Source organism: Argopecten irradians, chromosome 15 (assembly GCF_041381155.1).
Source record: "Argopecten irradians isolate NY chromosome 15, Ai_NY, whole genome shotgun sequence".
In the NCBI taxonomy this organism is placed as follows: Eukaryota; Metazoa; Mollusca; class Bivalvia; order Pectinida; family Pectinidae; genus Argopecten; species Argopecten irradians.
Window position 1 is genome coordinate 10,867,452 of NC_091148.1, and position 13,424 is coordinate 10,880,875.

Here is a 13,424-nt window from a genome sequence, read left to right on the forward strand (position 1 = left end):
AATCGTTTAGATGTAGATATATATATACACTGTATATATATATGACGGCGTTTCTATGCGTAGCCTCTAGATCTCTGATATGCTTCTCATGGACGAATTATAGTATTTATTAGCAAATTACAAGATACGCTAAGACAGTTGAAATAACTTGTGCCTAATCCATTTGTCCTTTTATATCCATAAAATATGTTTGAAGTCAAAGTCAAAAGTACGCTAAGCCAATGTGAAAAAATAACCTTTTATCCAGCGATATCCTAAATTCATTTATATGGATATAATAATTCAAAATTCATTTTAAAACATATACATGTACGTACATCTAAAGAGCTAGGTCAATCTTTCACGACATTTCGGAATTATATATATACATGCCTATAGGTGGGTTATATGTATATATTCCTGGTCACAACTATTTATCGTATATACTTCAAAACATATTTTCTAAAATAGATCTTACTCACACCTGTTAGTGCATAGGATCGATACTTGGTCCTTTCACAGGTTTACGACGCGCAAAAAAAAATACTATAAATACTTAGTATTTTTTTTTTTTTTGCGCATGCGCGTCGTAAACCTGTGGTCCTTTGTTTATATTTCTGGTTTTTTTTTTAACTTTTTATTTTTAAACAAAAAGATATCAAAAAACCATAAAATAATTCTTACTAATCTGTTGGCCACGTTAGTGCAATTGAAGCTGGCATGGAGTTCCACAAGGGTCGATATTTGGTCTTTTAATATTTTTCAATATTTGTTCAATAACAGTCTGGATATGCAGACGATATGTTTCTTTTAAAATCACAGATTCACCATCAAAAGCGACTCTTTTTACCGTAAAACGTTAGAACCAGACCTAGTGCATTTCTTGTTGAATTATCTCCAAACAAAAACTGATTTAGGCCTTTTTGTTGTTTCGATTCCAACAGTGTGAATATCTAACACCGCAACGTTATATTATAGCCGGATATCTTAACGATTTTGCAGGTAATTACTGTGATCGCCAAAAAAAAAAAAAATCCGCGAAATATCGGACAAGAGGCCCATGGGCCTTAACGGTCACCCGAGAAAATTTGTTGAATGAAACAAAAGACATATTAACACTAATATACTGGCCCTTGAAGTCGGTCAGTGATTTCATGAATTTAACTTTTTAATCTAAGAAGAGATTCTGCTTCCATCAAACCTGTTAACTCAAAAGATTTCTTGAAATTTTAAATCATTTTGACCCTGTTTGCCCCCGCCCCTCTGGTCCCCCAGGGGGTCAGCGAGGACTGATATGCATGTTAAAAAACTATATCTCAGGCTAATAATTCTAATCAAGTTTGACTAATTCCTATGAAAATTGAGCAAATAATGAACTTGACCCCCTCCCCAAGGCGAAACGTGAGACCCCAGGGATATATAATTCACAATTGTCATAAAACACCTTAAGAGATTTCCATCTATAAAGAGTATTTGATTCTACCAATTCCAGAATTTCAGAAGAAGATTTCTGAAGTTTTAGCCTATTTGACCCCTTTTGACCCCGCCCCTACGGCCCCTGGGGTCAGTCATGGAAAATTTGTTGAAAGCTTTCAATGGCCATCTTATACTGATAATTCTGACAAAATTTGACTAATTTCTTTTTACAAATGACCAAATAATGCTCAAAAACTGTGTTTTCCCTATATAAACTATAGTAAACTTAACCCCCTCCCCAGGGGGAAACGAGATACCCCAGGGTCATATAATTCACAATTTTTATAAAGGGCCTTAAGACCTTTCTATCTATGAAGAATATTTGGTTTCACCACATCTGTGAGTGGAGAAGAAAAATTTTGCAATTTTAGTCAATTTTACCCCCTTTTGGCCCCTCCCATGGCCCCCTGGGGATGGGACCATATAATTCACAAAATTCCTGATTGGCCTTACGAATGCCCTAGAGGGTTTGTGCAAAATTTCATTAAAATTGCTTCAGCAGTTTTGGAGAAGAAGTCGACAATGTAAATTGTTTACGGACATACGACGCACGACGGACAAAAGGCGATAAGAATAGTTCATTTCTTGAGACTTCGTCTCAGGTGACCTAAAAACGGTTGAATAATTTATACAAATGTACACTGAAAGTCAAATTGAAAAAATTCAAAATCGCGAAAATTTGATTGTCTCGTTTTTAGCTGAAATCGCGAAAATTTGGACCAACGAAAATAAACGGCTATATACGCTATACTAAAATCAAGTACAACATTCCAAACTCCACTTAATGCTAATGTCACCTTCCCATTCATATGTCCATAATTTTCCTGGTTCCAGTTTCATGAAAATTCTTTAACTTTTAGGAATTCCTTAACTTAAAATTCCCCATTACAAAGCATGACAGAAGGAAAATCTCTTAAGTTAAGGAGCCTTACTTAAAATATGTAATGCTTTTCTATGGCAAGTATAAAGTTAATGAACTATTTTTTTAAGGAATGTTTACTGTATGAATAAGTCTAAATAATTAAGTGATACCAGTTCCCTAATCGGAGAATGGAAAACGTTGTTTGCAAACTGTGAAAGTTTGTAAACGTTATTTATAGCCCGATGAAATTAGAAAAAAAACCCAAAAAAACAGTAGTGACATCAATACTTAAAGTGAATAGTCGGGCAAAGAAAACCAGTCTAAATGCGTTCATTGGCCTTCCAAAAGTTCTCACATATTAATACGACGGCCAAGTTCTGCTTACGTTTCCCAGTTCTGACCATTAAAGTAAAGGAAAATTAAAAGTATTGAAAGCGAGGCTGCGTGTAAAAGTAACCAAGGACATAGTCAGCCGGGAGGACGTATTATGATTCCTATACTTTAAATTAATTTCTTCGTAGGCAGACAGATTTTGGCGAGAAATTTTATTTTTCCATTTCATAAGAAATTATACTGGATACATTCACACCATTTTTACCGACTTTAGCCAACACAATTATTGATGTTTAATCATGCATACATTTTGTATATATGTCTAATTAACACAAAACAAATATATATAAAATAATTGATTTTGCCTTTTGTGCATGGGCAATCAGTACTTCATTCCATATAGGATATAGTGCAACGGATTTTTTTTTCGGGATGAAATAAATTATATTTTACATTTTAAAAATAAAATTAGAAGCTCAAACATTTCAATGGTTGTAAAGTAAAGTAAGTAATTTTTGCAACTGAAGAAAAATACTAAACCGTCTGCTCCTGTTTTTGATAGTGAAAAAAATACCATTTGTCAGCAGTGCAGCAACTTTAAAATTCAAAGTTTATATAAATTAAAATTAAAAATTTGTCTTACAAATGTTTGTAACTGAATATTTTCAAAGTTTATATAAATTAAAATTAAAAATTTGTCTTACAAATGTTTGTAACTGAAGATTTTCAGAGTTACATCCCTTATGCTGTACACTAAAATCACTGATCGTTCGATCACAACATCAGGATCACCCCACATATTGAACAAAGTACACTACTTGCTTAAATGAGGCCACCCAAGGGGTAATTTCTTTATATTCATGCATATGTTATGTACTTCTAATCAAATTGGGTTTTTTTTCTTTCAGACCTACATATAAATATATTCATTCAACCATTCTGTTAAACTCTTTTGTGTTTTCGTATGAGAATATTGTTATTTTGGACTGAAGACAAACGTGTATACAAATTACCCCATGGGCGCCTTACCAAGTTGTTTTAGTAATACGGAGCATATTTATATTCGCAGAAACAGCACAAGAAGACAGTTGAGGTACGTATTGGTGATTTTTTGAGTAATACAATGGGTTTGATCAACCGTATGCAAATATTTTCAAAATTTATTTTTAACTGCAATTTTTGCAAATGAACGAAAGGAAAATAGTTCTTTTAATATTATTTTCGTAATTCTTTGATTGGTTAAGGGGATAATGATATTTTGATATGACTTGACACACACTCTCCAGTTACAGTTTCCTTCATTTCCACTCTTTTTATTTAATCTTTCAATACATTTCCCCAGTGGTTTTTTTACGTATTTGAGATGGAATATTTCCTTTTTCTATAAACTTATTCTACGTTGATTTTCTTTTTCATTTTCCCTTTTTATGTGATACAAAAGAAAGACTGAAAAGAATTGCAAAATCCTCCAATTAGCCTAACACACACATGCATCAAAACTAAAAAAAAGAGTATCATTGCATAGCTTTTGCAATATACCATCAAGGATTTATAAACATCTACATCACTGATACAATATAGTACTTTAAAGATTCAAATGTGTAAGAATTGTTTTTGAAACATTTCAAATTCTTTTTTTATTTGCATTAAGTTTTATAAGGATACTATCAAAATACAATTAGCATACATACAGAAAAAGTGGAGAAGGGACAAAGCATTACATTAATGGTTTTCTCAAAATAGTTGCATTATAAATATATTTACTAAGTAGATTTAATTTCTTTATGTTAAAAGTACTCAAAAGTATAAATGAAATAATAGGATGCTCTTGACGAAAATAGGTTGTACTAGTTTCGAAAATTTGAAAATACTATACACATTTCGCCATAGAACGTTTAAGCTGGAAAAGGCACATTTCTGCCATTACATTTGAAAAACTGGATGACTGTTAAGTAAAACAAGATATGCCATTTAGCCCAAACGCTATGTATTCATGTTCATACTTATATCAGAAAAAAAAGATGGGGGTAACCCTACAAAATGAAAATTCGGATTCTAACTTATGGTAAAATATTACAGCAAATAAAAAAACCCTAACGAATACAAATTTGATTCATTTTGAAGACAACGGAAAGTTAACTCGCATGAGTAAACACCTCATGTATGTGATATGTGGGTCGACTTTAATACACATAAATCAAAGCGTGCTTTAAATAATCTGCGAATTCCTGGATTTATTTAAATTCTCGAAATAGAATACTTAGCGATGTTATCTATTTTTACACGAGAAAGATGCATTGTCCGTTAAGATACTGTACTAAAATGATTATCATATTTGCACGATATTGCATCAGAAACGATATTATATCAAGAACTTCATATGCCATCAGACTTAAGCGAGTGGTATATCAATTAACTTAAGCGAGTGGTATATCAAATTATTACTTGTAGAATTATATGAACTACATTGATGTCCTTTTGGATTAAAAAAAGAACAAATATTCTTTAAAGATTACATTTGCGTTGTTAACCTTGACCAACAGTAGCTTTGTGTGTTTGCTTGATTCAATTAACGTCCTATTAGCAGATAGGGTCATGTAAGGACGGCCTCCCATGTATGCGGTGTATTGCGTGAATGTAGTGCAATGTGCGTGTTTTGGGAGACTGCGGTATATTCATGTTGTGTCTTCTTGTATAGTGGAACTATTGTCCTTTTTATAGTGCTATATCACAGTAAAGCGATACTGATACCAATACTAATCTTACTGAAATTGATTATCCTTTACATTATGAAATTTATTTTCGCATATAAATGTAGTTTCTGGCAATGACTGTTTACTACTTTTGTAAGACAGGCGTCTAGCGCACTAGCAAACTAATGTTTATTTGCTACAATATTGGACGTTGCATATGTACAATAACTATTCTAAGTTAACAGGTACACTATCGCAGTCTTGTTCAAAGACATTTAAATCTGCAAAGTAAAATGAAATGAATATTTATAATTAAAAACCCTTTTCTGTGTACATGTCATAAATACATGAACTATAAGATTTTTTTAACAAGTTGTTTGGACAATGAATAAGTTTTTTTGTGATTCTAATTCCTTTGTTTCTTGTGATTCTAATTCCTTTGTATACGTTTTCTTTGTTTGGTGCTGATACAGATCTGTATTCATGTTCCTCCGACTTAAAGAAATGACCACCATAGGTATTTTTTCATTATTATTGAGAAATTAAAACTATAAGATCACAACTTTCAAACAAATAGTTTTTTATTTCAAAAGTATTCGGAAACAGCATTACCTGTATTTTTGCAATAAACCAAGTGGGACTGTAAAATAAATACTTTATATAGACAAATGTAGTACGTGCGAACTATCCACATGAATCAATAACTTTTCCAGCATTATCTAGAGGACGTCCGAATATTTGACATTGTTATGAACAAAACCAGACAATGTTGACATAATGGTGATAGCATCCCAATTCAAACTCGTCTATCAATTGTCGTCCTTGATACCAACCAGATAACAACTGATTATTTGAGCAACACGTGGCGACTGGTTTAGTGGTGATATTGCTATCGATGTCGTATACCCAGCTTATGATTATAAATTTATAAATTTATAATGACAAACATCTGCAAAGGACTATTTTAAGGTTTGGGCGCTTTTTGACCCCCAAATCCATCAAATTTTCAAACATTTTGTTTGGTAATTAAATTGTTAAATATCAAATAAAGAGCACATCTTTGATATAATAGGTATATTGTTTATGTATCATTTAGCTGTATTAACCATAGTAACCGTCCTAATGCAAACATTATGAAAATGTAGAATTTTAGTCAATTTTGGCCATTTTTGCAAAGTCATTCACCTATAAACCATAGAGTATATCCTTCATATTTCTCCTAAAGATGTGACTTAGGTATATGCAAAAATAATAAATGTTTAATTTGTTCAAGATTGCACTATATTGTTTATTAGGCAAAAACCATCAAAACATAGGCAAAAAATGGCAAGTTTCAAATTCAGTTAATTTATGCATATTTCGGATGGTTACCATGGCAACTTAAAGCTGTAAAATTAGAAAACCTATATTAATTGATTAAGGGCTGTGCTAAATATTATAAATGTAACGATTTTATTTCTTAATACTTAAGAGCTTAAAAACTGGTGGATTTGGGGGCCAAAAAGGGCCTAAACCATATACAGTCCTTTCCTGAATTAGGATATCTCTCCCAAAACAAACCAATTTATTTTTGTTTTGAAATAATTTCATGTCACATTGCTTGTCCATCGATGGATATTTTCAAGAAGAATCTTTATCGTTAGCTTTTGAATCGAAAGTTAATATACTGTAGCAGAATGAAAGTTATTGGTTTTTTTCTTTACTGCCCCTACAGCGAATAGCCAGTTTTTGTTAATGTACATCGAGATATGAGAGCTAAAACGTGTTTTCGCTAAATATATACCTTTAAAATTTTCGAGACAAAACTAACGGCAACTTTATTCTCATACAGAAAGCAAGTTCATGTATCTTAATCTTTACTTGTTAGTAGTCGTAAGACGTTAATGTAAATAACCAAAAAAAAAAAAAAAAAAAAAAAAAAAAAAAAACTGCTTTGGTTGTTGCATGGAGGATCCTATGACATTGATAGATAGCTAAATTCAATTGAGCATTTTGTTTTCATTTTTTCCAGGAACATCTTTGAAGATGAGTGTTTATATAATATTTCTCCTGGTTTTGGCCTTCCTGATATGTCAACGATTTCTGAGGAGGCTGAAGATTGCTCGGATTTATGATAAATATGTATTAATAACCGGATGTGATAGTGGTTTTGGCCATTTACTTGTTAAGCGTCTTGATTCCCGTGGTGTAAATGTGTTCGCTGGATGTTTAACCGAGGAAGGGAAAGAAAAATTGGACAAGGCGACCTCAAATCGTGTGACGTCATTACTTCTTGACGTCACTGATGAGGAAAGTGTTAAAAAGGCACGTGAGTTTGTGAAATCGAGGCTGCCATGTGGACGAGGTAAATGATTCATTTACATTTTATCTCTTTCGTTTTGCTGATTTGTGTATAAGGGTTTTGCAGTTTCATTGATGGGTTGTTGAATAACCAATCAGTTAAAAAATTAACCGCGCATAGATCTATCAAGCATTGCCATTGGCTTAAAATGTAAACAATACCACCAAATTACTGTTTGTAACATTACTTCTTATTGGATGATACAACGGCTAAATCATTTCTTAATCAATTCTATTAAAATTTTCCGGAATTATCTTAGAATGTGTATAGATGTTATTATAGTATGATTGATACAAATCATAAGTCTTCCCCAACTTTACAATTAAGTCACTATATCCATAAATTATACATAGCCTGTTTAATTATCTAGGATATAATACTATCTGTGATACTCCAACTATTTGATATTTGATGTTTGATATGAACATTGCTATTTGGAGACCTAATGAGTTCATTCCCGAAGTTTACACTAATAATATCCTAGCTGTCAACATTAATACAATGCCATTTATGTAGCTTCATGTAATAAATAAGTCTGTTAAAAATATTTTCTTATTAAGTCGCCTTCTACGATCATGCATCTGGGCCATCCATTCTTCCACTCTGGCTGCCGCGTTTTATAAAAACTGAAGGAATATAAAATTTATGCTCGTCTTTTGACCTTTTACTCTTGAGATGTATATGAGCTCCATATGGAACATTAGAATAATAATAATAATAAACAAAAAACAAATAACAAAACATAAAATACATCAAAATACAATCAAAACAAAAACAAAAATCCAACAAGCAATTTGCAGCTAAACTTATGGTGAAATGGCCAAATGTTTTGTATGCTTTCGTTTTGTTCAACCAGGTTTGCACGGACTGGTAAACAATGCCGGTATTGCCGACTCCGTTAGTTTACTCTTATCCGAATGGATTCCCATCGACGATTACAAGCGTTTAATGGACGTCAATTTATACGGGATGATACGAGTGACAAGCCAATTCCTTCCGTTAGTGAGGGCTGAACGTGGACGGATAGTGAATATGTCAAGTGTTTTTGGAAGATTAATGGCGGCAGGAGGTGCTCCGTACGTCTGCTCTAAGTTTGCGGTGGAAGGCTATTCGGACACTCTCAGGTAAACATTCCGTACCCAGTGTCACATCAACATCTCATATGACAGAAACTGGCCGATCGGACATGCAATGTTTAGCCACGCTACGTCCTCGACGCGCACATGTACTATGTAGCTGTTCAATGTCGGAGCAAATGTCGTAGCATACGTAATACAAAATGCAAAGTCACGCGCGGTTCCCGACCGGTTTGATCGGAAGCTGGCGATCTGTCGATGTTGAACGTTGATCTTATGATTCAACCATGGCTAAATTGAATTCATCTGAAAACAAAATATTATAAAGTTTGGTATTCTTAACATTATTTTGAATATTCAAAAGGTTACACGCAAACGATTTTCTTAGTTCAGTCATTTTCGAACTGAATTTTCGATTGAATTCAATGTTAAACTACTAACGTGTCAATTACGTAGTTTAAAGATGCTCCAACGCCGACAGAGCATAAACGATGCTCATCATTTGAACAATAATTGGTGTTTAATCATGTATAGATATGTCAAATTAAAAAAAAAATGTATATATATATATAAAATAATTTGTTTTGCTTTTGGTGCATGCGCAATCAGTACTTCATTCCATATAGGACACACAGTCCGACGGTTTTTTTCCGGGACGTACTTTTAAACTTTTCTTTAGTTGTGTTTCCAAATTAAGTCACGTTCTGGTTAAAATACAAAGTGTACGAAAAGGAATTGCCACTTTTTCCAGAGTTTAATTAGGAGACATATTTTTATTTGCAAACAGCAGCCAAACCTCAATAACTGGTAATATAAAGATAATCGTCGAGTTATCCGGTAGTCGAGTAAAGTGTACTTCAACAATTCGGATATAAAATGAATACAACATTTTGACCGAGAAATACAATACAACACCTTTATAACGAATACGCTTACAACGAATTTATGGTTGTAATGTAGTCAGTTTCGTGTCTTTCTGCGACTTTCCTGTCAAGGCAAAGAAGAAAAACTCGCTTTGTATGTCTTTGTAAAGTCGAATCCGGTCAAACCATCGCTCCTTCTACATGCTATAAACACTAGTAGTAAACATAATGGAATGGTTATTTGGTGACAGAAATATGTACTGAAACCTGTGGACTTGCCATAATGAGGTAAAAACGGTATAAAGCTAGTATATTAAGTATTTTAATTATCCGAAATAAAAGGCCAAAATAAATTCAAAGTAATATAAAAAATAATTTCTATGGAATATATATTCAGCCACTACAGGGCCTTCCTCAGTCCAAAATAACACTAATACAACGTGTTTGTCTACATGTTTGTTTATGTTGACTTGCAAAACTGAAATCTACAATATTTTGTATATTTTGCCATTTACAAACAACACAACAATCTACGGGTCAAAAGTAATATCTAAGGTTAGAACGGATGCATAGACGCTTTTTAGTAACTAAGTAATGTTCAACTACACCCAAGAAGTGAAATATATGCATACAAAACATCACTATTTTAGACGGGGTCTTATACCTTAAAATAAAATATGATCCTTGACTTCTGCGAGTTCGAGTTAAGCGTACCCTACATTGCATGTATCTAACTTTCCAGACAGGAAAATTACACGGCTGGAGTCCAGGTCAGCATACTTGAACCTAGTGGATACAAAACAAACATAGCTGATGTCGAGAAATTGAAAGAAAAAGTGCGTGATTACTTTAAACGCCAGGACGAGGACATAAAAGAATATTATGGAAACGATTACCCTGAACAAAGTAAGTATAAAATTGTTTACATAACAGCATTAACGCCAATTCTAATATTTTGAAAAGTATTTGCTATTATCCAACTTCTAATTGTTTTAAGCATTAGACTGTATTCAGTTGGTAATCATGGGTGTACGAATGTCAAATGGACAACGGCAAATTTAATGAAACCACTAGCGCTTTATGTTGGATTTGCCGCGGTCCATTTGACATCCATGGTCCCATAATTGTCAAATGAATGCAGTTTCATAATTTTATATATGCATTTTGCATATATAATGAATAAGAAAATCATTAATGTCAAGGATAGAACAACTCTTTAAACAGCTATTTTACGTGATCAGTGGCACAACAATTGTGATGTTACAATGACAATCATGTCATAATAAGCAGATGGAAGTTCATACACTAATGAATTTCAACTGTGCTTGGAAAGGTTACAAAGTAGGGCTGCATTGAAAATGTAAATACTTAATATCGATATGTACCGACTTAAGACACGTATGGTTGAGGCCGACTTTTAAGATTGGGGTTTTGAATATGTTTACGGTACCTGCAATTGTTTTTGCGCGTTTCACGTCTTGGTATTTTACAAAATCTATACCAAGTTACAGTATGCTGGTGTACGTCAAATATGCATTATGATCATGTTTAGACAAGTTAATTGCTCGTTTTCGCAGCCGACATAATAAAGTTCTGTGCAGGCAAAAATCTTCCCCACCGAATACCAACGCATGGACCATAGGTCCAACACATATGCAGGCAAGCTACCCCAAAGCGTAGTCCAAACGTATCAGCCGTATATACTAGCGTATCTTCATACGCTGACATGCGCTTAGTAAAACGTCAAGGTCTGACGAGTTCTTAAGCCACGCTATGAAATCACATCTTTTTTGTTTTGTTTCAGTTATAAAGAACATGATGGGAGAACATATATTATCATCACGACTCTATCATGTAGTGGATGCTTACGAGCATGCGCTGACGTCAAAATTCCCACAGGCGCGATACGTGGTTGGCAAAGACAGCAATACTTACATCTGGTTTCTGTATCTGGCCCCGGAATGGCTGACAGCAAAAATTATAGGCACTTTGAACTGGCCATTGCCCGAGGCACTCGCATAACTTTTGTATGTTTTCGTATGTGTTACTATATGTTTTTGTATTTGTTTTATTTTTTGCCTCCGACCCCTATTTTTTCCACTTTCTACAAAAATATAGATAATAATAAATGTCGGGATTTCGATCTCAGACTCCGGTTCCGGCCATTACTTTAGAGTGAAAGACACTAAAACAAATATCGCGATCTACCGACCCTATTTTTTCGCCAATGTAACCCTGAGCAGACATATTTTTTTTGGCGTAACCCAAAAAAAAAAAAAAAAAAATCATTTGTCCTTTGGTTATTTTCCTGCATGAATCACATTGTATGTTTTATCTTACGGAACATTAGTTACGTCATTTCCTTGCTATGGATGTATTTTAAGCATATAAATCGTGCTTTACTGTAATATTTTCAAGGGGCATCCATGCTATATCTATTGTAGCCGTGGTACATCATGTATGGAAGATAATCTACTGTGAGCTTACTTATTTTAGTGGTAGTTTTATTTTAACGGTTTTTTAATCAATGTACAGTGCTTAATTATTTTATAAAAGAGTATTTCTGATATTGAACCACCGCAATTTAATGTTTTCAGCATTTGCGTTAAAATTTGATTGTTCTAAAATAAGTATGTATACAGTTAATCCTTGAGATAATTGATCATAGTGCGTTTTCAAACAATTTGTCGTTACCAATGGTGTATAAATGACTATTTACGTATTTATTCCCTTTGGAATCACTGCCATATATGACTATGGGGCATTTTGTATGCTCTGATACTTTAAATGAGTTGTACATGTTCTTAGAAATTTCATATTTACGGACGATATCTGTCTTGACTTAAAGAATGGAAGGACTATGTATGATTATTTGGGCCCTTTTTGCTCCCTAATCCAGTTTTCAAATAACTGCTACTCTACGAATTCCAGATAAAAAGTTTACTAAAGATTTTTATCAAATGTCCAAAATTTCACATTTGCTTCATTTATGCATATTTTGAATGATTACCATCAACTGTCATACCAATTGTATTAGGAATGTGCTACAGTTGTAAATATATTAAATTCAAGATTTTAATCACCAAAAACAGTTTGAAAATTTGACCGTTTTGGAGGCAAAATGGCCCTAACCATACATACGAGTTTTTTTCAGAAGATACCTATTGCTTACTATCTGTGGAAACTATTACCACATTTGAAAAATATGCGGTTTACATGATGTAAATAGCACAAGTAATTCTCTTACTATGCTTATGTATTTTCAAATGAGCTATGATTTCCTGCATTTAAAACCGATTTCCAAACAAAAAATATGTTATTGATAATTTACATGTCTTTGAAAAAGCTAATACCCTTTCTAAAATGAAATCATTATAGCAAATGTAGACTCACGTACTATTTTTTTACTACATGCTACACTTTCAAGGATTACATCGAAGTATAAACCGCGGGCAATATGCCGGTGCGGGTTTTCTGTAATTTATTTTACAAAATTACAGAAAATACCTTATTTTTACTTCCCACGGGCTATACCTCGGTGAAGGTTATACGCAGGAAATTACGATCCTTTTGATTTTTGTTCTAGTTTAATGACGTATTAATAAGGGAATAATTCGGTCATGGTGATGTCGCTTTATCTCATGATGCATTCGATCAGCCAGACGGTAAACAAATACGATACGATTAGATAACAAGAGTCTAACAACAAATCCGGTATTTTTCCATATTGAAACGTTTGTGTAGATCGTGGAAATATATAAAATTAAAAAATATTTTTAACGAGATTTACGAGTTTTTTTA

The 13,424-nt window shown here is 33.2% G+C and overlaps 1 protein-coding gene across 2 annotated transcripts; it reads left to right on the top strand.

Annotated features, from left to right (window-relative positions):
* The first annotated feature begins 3,682 nt into the window (after positions 1 to 3,682).
* Positions 3,683 to 13,110, top strand: LOC138309082 (dehydrogenase/reductase SDR family member 9-like). 2 transcript variants are annotated; one of them, XM_069250220.1, is made up of 5 exons: positions 3,683 to 3,743; positions 7,355 to 7,687; positions 8,541 to 8,808; positions 10,366 to 10,529; positions 11,428 to 13,110. In XM_069250220.1, the coding sequence occupies exons 2-5, from the start codon at positions 7,369 to 7,371 to the stop codon at positions 11,643 to 11,645; spliced, it is 969 nt and encodes a 322-aa protein (XP_069106321.1). In that variant the 5' UTR covers positions 3,683 to 3,743; positions 7,355 to 7,368; the 3' UTR covers positions 11,646 to 13,110. The 2 variants fall into 2 exon arrangements, with proteins under 2 accessions (XP_069106321.1, XP_069106320.1); XM_069250219.1 differs by lacking the exon at positions 3,683 to 3,743 and adding an exon at positions 5,820 to 5,860.
* Positions 13,111 to 13,424: the final 314 nt, after the last annotated feature.